The sequence below is a fragment of the Triturus cristatus genome, chromosome 4_2 (genome assembly GCF_964204655.1).
Source record: "Triturus cristatus chromosome 4_2, aTriCri1.1, whole genome shotgun sequence".
NCBI lineage: Eukaryota > Metazoa > Chordata > Amphibia > Caudata > Salamandridae > Triturus > Triturus cristatus.
This window is the reverse complement of record NC_140586.1, coordinates 206,516,222-206,529,571: the sequence shown is the minus strand read 5'-3', so window position 1 is coordinate 206,529,571 and position 13,350 is coordinate 206,516,222. Positions and strand designations below refer to the sequence as shown.

The following is a 13,350-nucleotide window of genomic DNA, read 5'->3' as shown; positions in this document are numbered from 1 at the left end:
GAAACACCGGCGCCGAAAATTTCGACGTCCGCCAGTGGTTCAAAGGACAAAAGGCTGAGCGGATCCTTCGAGAAGGACTCCCAGGTGCCGAAGACCGCCGAGAGGCAGAGTTCGTCGAAACAGACCCACGAGGTGGGACGTTCGGTGACGAAAGACAAGGCCGTGTCGACGCAAGCTCCGTCGAAGAGACCTGCGGTCGACGCCGAGCACATCTCAAGCATGGAAAAGAAAAAGAAAAGGCTCGAGGCGGAGATGGAGAGCATCCTTCAGAGGAAGAAGGAGTTCGACGACAGAATGAAACAATTCAAAATCCCAATGGTCCCGTCGACGGATGTCGTTGAAATCGAGGAAGAAGGGGATTTCGACGCCGAAGAGCAGTCGAGAGGTCCTGAAGAGGAGGAAGAAGGCACCTACTATGAGGGAGAAGGTGATGAAGAGGATCAGCAGTCGTTCTACGGCTCGGCGCCGTCGACGAGTCAGGAGCTGGAATGGCAGGACATCGACACCGAAAACCCCGAAGAGCCCGTGGACTCGTATCCTTCGAGGCCTTTGCCGCCTGAAGACATCGGGGCGTACAGCATGGTCGTCAAGAGTGCTGCAGCAGCCTTTGGTGTGAAATTGGACGAGGAGAAGCCGAAAGCAGACTTTCTACTCTAAACTCTGCTCCCCATCCAGACGAGGAGCCAGTTCCTCCCCATGCTCCAAAGCGTGATAAACCAAGGGAAGGAGGCGTTTAAGGACCCGGGAACATGCCGGTCCATCACACCCAGAACGGAAAAGAAGTACAAGCACTCCTCGCAGGATCCTCCTTTATCAAGGGATCGGTCACTGCAGATTCCATCATTGCTTCCACGGCCAGGAAAAGAGCCAATGTGCCGGCGACCTCTGGGCCACCTCCTGATAAGGAGAGCAGAAGGATGGACCTCACTGGAAGGAAGGTAGAAAGAAACGCTGCAATGCACTGGCGCATGGCAAACTCAAACGCGCTACTGAACAGACACCAGTACCAGCACTGGGATGAGATGGGGTAACTAGTCAAGCATCTCCCAGAAGAGTACCGTCAAAGAGCTTCCCATCTAGTGGAGGAAAGGAAGAATATCGCCAACTCATGCATCAAGACTGCATTGGACGGGGCGGAAACTTCGAGCAGACTGATGGCCATAGGGATCACTGAAAGGAGGCATGCTTGGCTCAGAATTTCTGGATTCAAGCAGGAAGTCCAGAATAACATACTGAACACCCCTTTCAACGGTGAAACGCTGTTCGGGGAAACTGTGGACGAGAAGCTCACCCAACTGAAAAAGGAAAATGAGACCGCAAGATCCATGGGGGCCCTGCAATTCAGAGGAATGCGAAGAGCCACCCCAAATCGGAGACCCTACGGAAGGGGAGGAAGCCAGCAGGGTACGTCGCACCAGACATTCCAGCACGGGCAGCAGGGTGACAGTCACAGCCAGCAGGGACAGCAGAAGCAGAACTGGCAGTACCAGCCTTGAGGCCAGTCCTGTTGAGGGAGAGGAAACGGACGTGGCCAAAGGAGGAGAGGGGGAGACCAACCCTCATCTAAGTGACTACCCACACAAAAGGACGCTCACCCACAGCATACCCCGAAGGGTGAAACGCAATGTAAGAACACCAAGTGGGTTACACAAAACAAGCGCATATGAGCATGTACCACCGGTAGGCGGAAGACTGGGCCTCTACCTTCAACAATGCCAACAAATAACCTCAGACAAATGGGTTCTCAACGTCATACAGCACGGATACTGCATAGAGTTAGAGAAAAGGCCTCCAAACAAGAAACCAAAGAGAAGACAGCGCTCGGGTCAAGAGCTTGCTCAACTCAGGGAGGAGACACTTCAACTACTGAAAAAGAGGGCCATAGAACCAGTGCCATGCAGAGAAAGGAACAAGGGAGTGTACTCCAACTACTTCCTTGTACCAAAGGTGGACGAATCACTAAGACCCATCCTGGACCTAAGGTTCCTAAACAAATTCATAAAGACGCAAAAATTCAAAATGACATCACTACAAGAAGTGCTACCCCAAATACGAGGCGGAGACTTCATGTCCACCGTGGACCTCAAGGACGCCTACCTGCACATCCCAATGAACAGGCGACACAAAAACCTGTTACGGTTCAACATCAACCAGGATCATTATCAGTTTACAACCCTGGCATTCGGCCTAAAGTCAGCCCCAAGGGTTTTCACAAAATGCCTTGCAGCAGTAGCAGCGTACCTACGAAGGGAAGGGATTCATGTGTATCCTTACCTAGACGACTGGCTGGTCAAAGTAAGCACTCGCGACAAGTGCGAGGAGCACACAGAACGGGTGACAAGAACACTAACAAACCTGGGGTTCTCGATACACTGGGGGAAGTCATCGATAGAACCAGAACAGGTGAAGATCTTCCTGGGGGCGAAGATCAACACCATAGACGGAACGGTGATGCCCAGCGACAGAAGAACAATAGCCCTGCTGAACGAGACGCGTCTCTACCAGAAGGGGCGAGTTCTGACAGTGAGAACAGTGAGCAAGATCATGGGGATGATGGCGTCATGCATCCACCTAGTCCCCAGTGTACGGCTTCACATGAGACCATTCCAAGAATGGCCGCAACAGCAATGGTCACAAGCAAGCGGGAGTTGGGAGGATCTAGTGGTTGTTACGCACGCAGTGCAGGAGGAGATAACATGGTGGAACAGGGAGAACTTAACTACAGGAAAGACCTTGAAACCACCAAACCCAACTGTGACCATTACCACGGACGCATCACAAATAGGATGGGGAGCACACATGAACAAACTCAGGGTGAGGGGTCTGTGGACTCCGGCAGATGCGGTCAGACACATCAATTACCTGGAATTGAAGACTGTCCTGCTAGCCCTGAAGGCCTTCCAGAATCAGCTATACAACCAGAAAGTGTTGATACAGACGGACAATACGACTACCATGTTCTATATCAACAAGCAGGGAGGGACACAATCGTTCCCCCTTTCCTCTCTGGCACAGGAAATTTGGAAATGGGCCATCCCACTCAAGATAGACCTGCTGGCCATACACCTACCAGGGAAGGACAATGTGGAGGCAGACTGGCTCAGCAGACAGACATCGGCATCCCACGAGTGGGAGCTCAATGGACAGGAAACGCAGAGGCTGTTCCAAAGGTGGGGAACACCGAGAATAGACCCGTTTGCAACACGCCTGAATGCAAAATTCCAAAACTTCGCATCCAGACAACCAGAACAGCAATTGCAAGGGAATGCCCTAAGGATAAGTTGGTCAAAGACATTTGCCTACGCTTTTCCACCGATACCGCTGTTACACAGGGTGCTCGACAAGTGCAGGACCAGCAACATGACACTGATCCTAGTAGCACCGCACTGGGCAAGGCAGACATGGTTCTCTCAAATAGTGGAAATGGCACAAGGCACTTCTCACAAATTCACAAGAAGAAAGGACCTGCTCTCCATGCAGAACAGAGAGGTCCTGCACCCAGAACCAGAGAGCCTCAGCCTGGCGGCATGGCTCCTGAAGACTTAGAGTTTGCGCACCTGAACCTACCTCCAAGCACTATGCGAGTGTTGCGGGAGGCAAGGAGACCTACAACACGAAAATGCTATGGGGAGAAATGGAAAAGGTTCACAATATGGTGCAGCAGAAATAAACTACAGAATAAAATGACAACAGAGTCAACGGTGCTTAGATATCTCACACACCTACTAAAAAGTAATCTATGCTCATCCTCCCTAAGGGTACACCTAGCGGCAATCATAGCTTACACACGAGGGGAGAGAGGAGGAAGTCTCTTTACGTCACAGGTAGTAAAGAGGTTCCTGGAGGGGGCGAAAAGAATTGCGCCACCAAAGAGGATGCTGCCGCCGACATGGAACCTCAACGTGGTCCTAACCGAGCTTATGAAGGCGCCGTTTGAGCCCATCCACAAGGCCACGCTGCAAATGCTGACAATGAAAACAGCCTTCCTGGTGGCGATAACCTCGCTGCGCAGAGTGAGCGAGCTGCAAGCACTGACACTGCAAGAGCCCTACATACAGATTCACAAGGATAGGGTGGTTCTAAGAACGGACCCACACTTCATGCCTAAGGTGGTGTTGGCATTCCATATGAACCAGACAATTCAGATACCGAGTTTCTTTCAAAACCCCACGACAAGCGCAGAAAGAGCACTGCACACTCTGGACGCTAGAAGGGCAGTGATGCACTACATTGAGAGGACCAAAGAGCACAGGAAGACCAAGCAGCTCTTTGTCTCCTTTGCAACTAGTTTCCTGGGTAGACCCGTGATAAAAGCCACCATTGCACGATGGATTGCACTGACAATACAATTCTGCCACAAACAAGCAGGGCAGGAACTATCGGATGGGCCACGAGCCCACTCCACAAGGAAGAAGGGAGCAACTATTGCCTTTCTGGCAAATACGCCCATTCAAGACATATGCCTGGCGGCAACATGGGCTTCAGTGCACACGTTCACTAAGCACTATTGCTTGGACATTCAGATGAACGAGGAAGCACAAGTAGGACAGAAGGTGCTTCAACACATATTCAACAGCCAACACTCATCTACCACCCAGCCGCCACAAAGATAACAAACCGCTACAAAGTCTATGCACAGCATAGTGAATCCAGAAAGATTCACGCTGCAAAACGAATAGTTTCTTACCTGTCGGTGTAGTTTTGCAGCTTGAAGATCTTTCTGGATTCACTAGCGAACCCACCCACCTCCGCCAGGAAGATGAGGATGGAGATGGAGGTGGAAGGACAAGGAAGAACAGAATAATTGGAATACTAAAGAAAATTGGAAAAGGAAAATTAAGAGAACGCATAGGGTTAAAAAAAAAAAAAAAAAAAAAAAAGGGAAAAAAGAACCCGAAGATGGCGCCCCAAAGGTGGGACTTACGCAGGAAGCACGACGACGTCACGAGAGGTGCACCAAATGGTGGGACGTCGACGCCCACCTGGGCTACAAAAAAAAAAAAAAAAGAAAGACTACGAATCCGGACCCAACCACCAGATCGCGGAATAATGCACAGCATAGTGAATCCAGAAAGATCTTCAAGCTGCAAAACTACACCGACAGGTAAGAAACTATTCGTTCTCCAGCATTGGCATCCTAAATGAATTGACATGCGACCCACCCTACTCCTCCCCCCCCGTCGTAGGGTTGTTTTTAATATCAACATTTAATGATGGCTTAAGAAAAATCTGACGGTTGGAAGCCTCTAGCAGGGAGCACCTAAGGGTGCATGCTTCTGAATGGCTGGAGTTAAAATCATTTATAATGATTTGGCTAGGATGTAAATGTTACGCTGATGTCAATGTTAGAGTAGATGTAAACTGCTCTATTAACAGTTAATGGGTGTTCCCATTCTGACGACCGGGAATAATTCAAGCATGTGTATCATTGAAAAGTATCAGAAGGAGAGTCCCTGTTACAAGCAAGTACCTTTTTTTTCCTTATAATAACTTCACATCCTTGGCATTAGATTATTAATAGAATCCCAAGCAAGTTTGTGTGCTAAGTACAGAGAAGTCTGAGAGATTACTGAAGAATGTATTCGCCTTTGTCTCTCCTAGAAGGTTCATTGGACACTAAAGTACAATATAAACAAAGGCCAGACCACATTTCTGTATAAGTGTGTTCTGGAGAGCAGTCACAAGAATGCATAGGTGTTAGTAGATCATGTGTGAGAATTTCAGCACACTCTCAAAAGTAAAAGGCTCTTCTGTCTAAGCTTCACCAGACTATGAAGCTGGCTTACAACAAAAAGTCAATTAGTCTCGCTGTTAAACTTCCACCTCTGTTTACCATATCAGCAACTGACCTTGGCAACGGCTCAAATCTGTAGCTTAATGTCTTTGACATGGAACTAGAGAGACCTTCCTGAAGAATAACTCTTCCCACCATGTCAGTTCCAAAGATGTGTATTTGTTGAAAGCCTTTTTAGCCTTGGGTCAATTCTGCCCTCAAGAATCAAAGTAGAAATGTATGCATCTTTGTCAACCCACTTGTGGCAATATCAGTTGGTGTGTCCATGTGTCAGGCCCGCTATCAGTGCGATGCACATCCATAAGTGGTGAAAGTCATCCGAAGTTAAAACCTGGACAGCAGTTTAACAAGTTGAAGCTGCATTATTTGCAAAGGCACCAAACTGGTGATAGCATAACATCTGACTTTTTAAAAGTGACCACTGCAAGCTATGTCAGTGTGGCAAATGCTTCAGATACAACCATCATTATGGAGCAATTGTTGCTGGATGCATTAATCGCCATCCACAACTATACAGTTCTTCCTCCTCATTTGAGCCACACCTAATTTCTCTTAAAGACCAAGTGCCCTTAACCTTGTGTTTCTGATCTTTCAATTTTTTGAAGTGTACTCTGATTTTATTTCTCCTGTGTAACAACTGGATCTTCACTAGACTTAGATTTTTTTTATGATCATCAGAACTGTAACAGACATTTCGTAAGTTAACATTCTTTCCCTGCCATTTCATTTGATGTCCATCCCAAGGACACCTCCATTTATATTTTATTTAACTTGGTCATAGGAGGGACTATGCATTTTTTTTTGCATAAAGGGCCCCTCTGTAGATTGAGGTTGTGCCTATTCGAATTGAATCCCATTATAAAGCCATCAATTGCTAGTATTTGCGGGACAAAACACCCTCAGATAATTGCACTTCTTTGGTTAACTAGCGCCTTAATGTATGTCCTCCAACTGCTCACCACACATACAATCCTATTTGTAGAAATTAACTGAACACCCAGCCAAGTTCTGATTTACGCACTAGGATGATTGTCAGGAACTAGTTTACACACAATCCTCCAAAGCTGGATTGTTTTCCCTGTAACTGGGTAAGTTATTCCCGACTGTGAGGAAATGTTTGAACAAATTTGCGACCCTATAGAAGATAAGTACTGAAGACTCATTGATCCAGGTAAGTGACTTGGATTCCAGCTTAGCACCCTACACATCCTGCACTATTGCAAACCAAATTCCGAATTTGTGTGGTCCCTGTGTAGAATACTCCTTAAATATCATGTCTGTTTCTCTTTTGCTGCTTTCCCAGATCTTGGCTGCGGCCCTGACCGAATGCCACAAGAAATCAGATGCTGTTGGCAAACCCCTTCCTCTACGTGTTTTCATTGCTGGCCGGAACCGCCTGGAGAACGATGGTGCCAGCGCGCTTGCAGAGGCATTCACGGTAAGTTGTAGATATCTGGATATCATCCTTACCACTAGATTAGGTGGTGTTTTGGGGGGGGGAGGAGGAGGGGGGTACTTTTCGTATTCTGGATAACTGCCAGCAGCTTTTACCAACCCAGGAGTCTTCTCTGCCGATGAACGTAGGAGTTAGCAAAGTGAATATTTTAACTTCGGAAACAAACTTTTCGAGGCATGTGTGGCTGTAGATACGCATGATGTGCATACTCCTACCATCTAGGTGTTTGGTCCGGATGTGTGTAAGTTTTTTTTTTTTTCTTTTCAGCAAAGTCTTTTGCGTTGCGATGTAGAGTGACTACTCCCTTTAGTGATAATGAGTATGGACATCGACTCCATTGTTAGAATGTTTTCTTTCCGCAGTCTGGTTCGGACGTGTGCTCTGGTTCGACACGGTCCTGGTGCTCTTTTCAGTTCACATGGTACCTTCCCTCTGTCGGTATTGCCTTCGCTCATGTCCCTCTATTTCCCTTGTATATCAACATTTGAATATTTCGGTCGAGCCAGGACTGTATCGATTGCAGCGCCTCCTGTGCCTTGCCTGTCGTAGCCTACACATGCATCAATCGTGTGCCTCGACAATGTCGGCGAAACACAGCGAGGCTAACTGCTAAGCCTGCCGCTCCTTCTGCTCCATAAAAGATCTTAACAACAGTCTTGCACGTTGGCTTGAGATGTTGTGGAGGAGCTGGAAAAAACACCAGACCTTTTCAGTCCTGGCGACGTTGAGGGCGAACACCACCCACGGCCATCTGCTGCAGATTGAGTCTTCTCCCTTGAAGGCAGCTCCGGTTCCGACTTGGGGGAATTACCTGGTGTAGGGAGCTGGCTCTTTATCTGATGTATCAAAAATATGATATACCGTGTATAGAGTTCAGGGGTTCCCTTATGAGTGGGCAAATGCTTACTATGCAATCCCAAAATGCTCTGTTAGGGGTAGTGTGGTCGAGCAGCCTTAGGCTTAACACAGAGGAGTGTAAGACATGTGAAAATACACACAATGATCAATATATGACACACACGACTCAAGAAGGAGATCCACACTAGTTTATAAAAGCAGCAAATAACTTGTGCATCAGAGAAAATTACATTTTAAAATATAAATTCTTTTCATTTCAAAAAGTGGACACAGCAATTTTTGAGTTCTGTCATGTTACCCTATGGAAGGAAGAAAACGTTCTGCAAACTGGTTCAGTACTGCGACTTACGGGACCAATCAACAGAAGTTAAGGTGAGTGGTGGGCAAGTTCCAAGGCAGCCCCAGCAGTACACCACCAGCGGCACAGGGGCGGCCTGGTGCAGTGTGCAAAGCTTCACTGGGAGCCAAATAGGTTTCCTTTGAGATAGGTCACTGCATAAAGAGGCTGCAGGCTCAGACTAGGAAGCCAGTCGGGCTGAACCAGCACGTGGGCTCAGGCCTTGCAATGCTCGGAGACTTAGGGACTCCCGGGGACCAGGCGTGTCCTCTTCTCCACAGCCCAGGGGCGACGGATGCAGAGGTGTCTTTAGTTGTCTGGTTTCTCTTACCGGGAGCAGTCGCAGGTGCCTCCGTGCAGAGGTTGCAGGTGATGTTGGGGAGTTCAAGAGGGGTGAGGTTGGGGGTTCAAGAGGGGTGAGACCAAAATGGACTCGGGCTCTGGAGGGCTGGGGAACCTTGTTGACACCGATGGCCCACTTCAGCTCTGCCCGGTGTCAGGTTTTGTTGTTTCAGGAGGCCTCAGAGTCTTGGGTTTTGGAGTTTCAGCAGGATACAGGAAACAGTTCCGCTGTTCATCTGGAGGTCTTGGTCTTTATTGAAGGCAGGCAGTCTTCCCAGATTTTGGAGGCACATAGCTGCAGGACAAGTCGTCTTTGGTGCAGGTTTAACAGACAACAGTAGACAGGACAGCAGGGCTGGGGCAAGTCAGATGCTCTCTTCAGTCTTTTGCAGCTCTTCGTGTCCTCCTTCGTAGGTCATCAGGATCTGCTTCTCTGGTGCCAGAAACTCCCTATAATACTGAATTTAAGGGTTTTAGGGGAGTATAGGGTAGTAGCCAATGAAGTACTGACCCTTGTGATCACAATACCTCCCTGTATGACCATGAGATGTGGGCATAACCGTATCACAGAATTCCTAAGTATGCCATCACAAAGATGGCTACTTCTGATTAATTGTGTCCACCTCACACTAGCCCACCGTAGGGGTGGTATTAGCCTGGGGGTGACACGCCTACCTGACTAGCTAATTTTCCTGCCTGTCCGGGTGCCAAGGGGGTTCTGGACAGGGGGCTGGCTTCCTCTCCTTTGAGGCGATCCAGATTTGCATTCAAAGGCGGCAGCTTCTTCGAAGCTTGCCAGCCGAAGAAGGCTAATCAACAGGTCATCCTGTTGGACGAGGTGTTACACCCTCTTCCTGAACAGCTTTTGTTCTGGAACTCCTGAGAGCAAATGGCTGTCCCCCTAGGTGGTCAGAACAGCGCCTCTGGTGGGGGGCTGGCAGAAACCAGTGAGCAGGGACACTAGAGGCTGGCAGGGTTTCAGTGGACACCTCCATTTTTTTTTTTTGTGAAAAACCTTTATTGTGCACAGTTTCATCATCCTACAATGTACATTCACCATCCAAGGTGTCAAAGCAGTTAGACAATAAACCCGTGCTTCCAGACAGTAGGACACAGCCATTCACCTGGCAACCCGGGGGTCCGGCGGCGTTGTGCAGGTTGGCATTGTTACAGGAATTGGGTGTGTACTTTGTGAAACGGTAGGTCTATGTTGCTTTTTGGTGTTTTGTTGTGGTGTTCCTTATGCGTGTTATCAGCGACAATGGATGGCGCTGAATTCCAGCCCACACCGCGGCTATCTCGGTCGCCATCCAGGCCCCTATCTGGAGTCGTGTAGGATACCGTGGCTGACCTCAAGTGTAAAGGCCTCTGGTCAGCACAGTGTCAGTATCGCGCTCGCAATGCGGGCCGGAGCGCAGCAAGGATGTGTCGGTATAGCTCGCTGAGACATAGGTGTTAACGTGTAGATCCGGCGAATCCAGTCTGCAGCTTCGCAATTCGAGTCCATGCGTGAGCTATGTGGCGCGCATCCGTCCCTCCAGCGCTACACCCCTCAAGCAGCTGATTGTCGGGGTGCATCTGGTGTTCAATACAGTGTGCCCTGGGCAAGATCTTTCCGCATTCTCTGGGCGTGCCCGTCCCTGGTAGGGTGTGTGTGTGTCATCATTGCTGCGCTACCAGTGAGCGGGGCACGCTAGGTATGGTAGCGCTTCGGGGGCGTTTGAGCGGAAGGGCTAGCAGCTGTCGAGTGGGGCACAGCGGGACTGCGCGGCGCGCGCAGGAAGCAGCAGGCCGGTGGAGGGAGGGGAGGGGGCTGCCAGGCAGGCTGGAGTCCCAATGCGCCGACGCCCACACCTATTTTCTCGATGCATAGGGTGCTCCACTTTGCCAGAGAGGGAACGCCAGGGTGGGGTGAAGTGGTCATGCCCTCCCGCCTGGGCCCTCAGCCAGGCACTGTGCGCGTTGTTTCAGATTGTGGCAGCAGCGTTCACTGATCGTGCGCCATAGCTGTACAGCGGTCAATCCCCGGCAGCAGTCCCATTTAGGGCGGAAGTAGGGGCCACCAGGGGCAAGCAGAGGGGGGCGGGAGCTAGCTCCGTCGCTTCAGGTTATCCCCCGGCCTTGGCAGGCCATCTGAAACGCTTTGAGGAGGTCATCCCAAAGCTGGACGATGGGGAACTTCCGAAGCCCCGCAGTTTCCTCGCGAAGAAGCGCCGCACTCTCCGCTTGTGCCCAATTAACGAAGAAGGCTTTCCAGTGTTCGAGGCATGTGGGCTGCTGAATTCATATCTGTGCATAGATCGCCGCCTAGTGTTGGGTCCGGATGTTTGCACGTTGTTGTCCTGGAAGAGTCCTCGAAGTATCCTTGGATAGGTGACTCCTCCCCTGGACTACAGTGCGCATGGGCATCCTCTCCATCCTCAGATTGTTTTTTTCCGCCATTGGGTTCGGATGAGCTATCTTAGCTCAAGTTAGGAAAATATTTGGTCGAGGCCAAAAGGCCTTTAGTTCGCGTCGGTACTGTTTATCGATCGGGTTTCGATAGCATTTTGTTAGTTTACTAACTTTCAGCACCGACTTCTTTCGCATTTACCTGTCCATCGACTACTTCGACGATGGAATCCAGGACGCCATTCAAAAGGTGTCCGGTATGCAATGCGAAGTACCCACACATCGACGTCCATCCGGTGTGCAACAAATGCCTTTCGCCGGACCACGACGAATCGACATGCATGGCCTGTGCCCGGTTCCGTTCCAAGAAGACTCTAAGGAACCGAAGAGCGGCGAGACTCGAGGCGCGGCACGCGGCACCGGCCCCAACAGACATCTTCGACGAGGCCGACGTCGAAGAATTAGAAGTCATACCCTCCACTCCTGTTTCCGAACACGACCCCGGATCGGACGAGGGCGACGAGTCACTCTTCCACAGAGGTGAAGACGACACCGAGGTAGGAGACGACGAGGAGGCCTTAGGGGCCGAAGAGAGTAGCTCCAATGATGAACAAGGCCTACCTGTTCAAACCGAAGAAACACCAGCGCCACAGCCTTTGGCTCCGGTCGAGGGATCGCCTTCGGGCCTTACCCGAGACCCATCCCGTAGTTCTTCGGCCCCGCCCTCGGGCCCGGCCTCGGACGTTCAGCGGCAGCCATTGCTGCATAAGCCAGCTGGTTTCCCTACCACGAAACCGAAACCGAAAGCTGCTCCGGTTCATACGAAACCGAAACTGAAAGTGGCGCTGGTCGGATCGAGGCCTTCCACGCCTTCGACGCCAGCGCAACGCGTCGGCACCGACCGCACCAAGAGGGACTTCGGTGCCGAACTGCAATCGGGCGACATCGGAGTCGACAAACGGAAAAAGGCCATCGGCACCGAGAAACCTACTCGGCTACCGACGCCAACGACACCGAGGGCAATACCGCCTGCTTCGCCTCGCGTCGCTCCCTCGACGACGCCGATGCCTCACGTATCGAGGACGTCGACGGTGACCTCCACACCTCGACTCGAGGACCCGCCGGCACCGAAAAAATCCACGCCCGGCTCTACGAACCTGCCCGGTGCCAAAGCCTCAAAGACGCCCCAAGTGCGGCCTGCTGCGACGCAAAGCAACAAAACCACGGCGGCCCTCAAAGACCCGTCGGGTTCCGGCCCGATCGGAGCTCCAGCAACCTCTACGGGGCCAGCCAACATTACCTTCGGCTTGCCTCCGTCAACAATCCCGAAGATGTTCCAACTCAGGACACGGGTTACCCAGACTCCGGTTCCACCGGACGAGACGTCTCCGTCACGTGTCATCGACGCCGACACTGGCAGGATGATTCTCCACGACCGAAGAATAACTTCGGAACCGCCATTGGACCCTTTCAGGATCCCATTAAAAAGGAAGCTGCCTGTGGAATCAGAACCTCTCCTTTATGAACCGTTCCATTCCTCCTACCAGGATCCACACCGGTTCTCCCCCACACGCTCCGACACAGATGCATTGGAGGACTACATGGATGACCAAGCACCCTACCATGTGGACACAGACCCTGATGACCAGCAGGACCCTGATCAAACTTGGGGCGACCCTGCAGACCCCAGTGCACCTCTCGATACACAGGACCCACAACTCTATGGGGCAAAAACATCTCCCACGGAGGATACTGCGGCGTTCAACGCTCTTATTGAACGTGCTGCAAATAACCATGGGGTACAGCTTCACTCAGATACCATCGAGGATGACTTTCTAATGGACACTTTTGCATCCTCAGAAAGACATGTAAAAACTCTGCCAATGCTGAAGGGGGTCCTCAAACCAGCTAAGGACATTTTCAAGGAACCCACCAGGGCACGAGTGATAAACCCCAGGATTGATAAAAAATACAGATCAGCACCTGGGGATCCTACTTACATCAAAGGACAATTGCCACTCGACTCCATCGTCGTAGCGAATGCTCGCAAGAGGGCACACTCGCAAACGACAGGTGATGCTCCTCCCCCGGACAAAGAGTCCAAGGTGCTAGAGACCTCCGGCAAGCGAGTTGCCGCCCAGGCTGCCAACATATGGCGCATAGCCAACACTC

The 13,350-nt window shown here is 50.7% G+C and overlaps 1 protein-coding gene across 3 annotated transcripts in view; it reads left to right on the top strand.

The window, feature by feature from the left end:
• The window catches only part of RANGAP1 (Ran GTPase activating protein 1), a 368,213-nt gene that overhangs the window by 67,152 nt on the left and 287,711 nt on the right, over positions 1–13,350 (top strand). For all 3 annotated transcript variants that reach the window (XM_085601202.1, XM_085601203.1, XM_085601201.1), the window contains one exon: positions 7,098–7,232. In XM_085601202.1, coding sequence (XP_085457328.1) covers positions 7,098–7,232 — 135 coding nt within the window. The remainder of the gene's footprint in view (positions 1–7,097; positions 7,233–13,350) is intronic.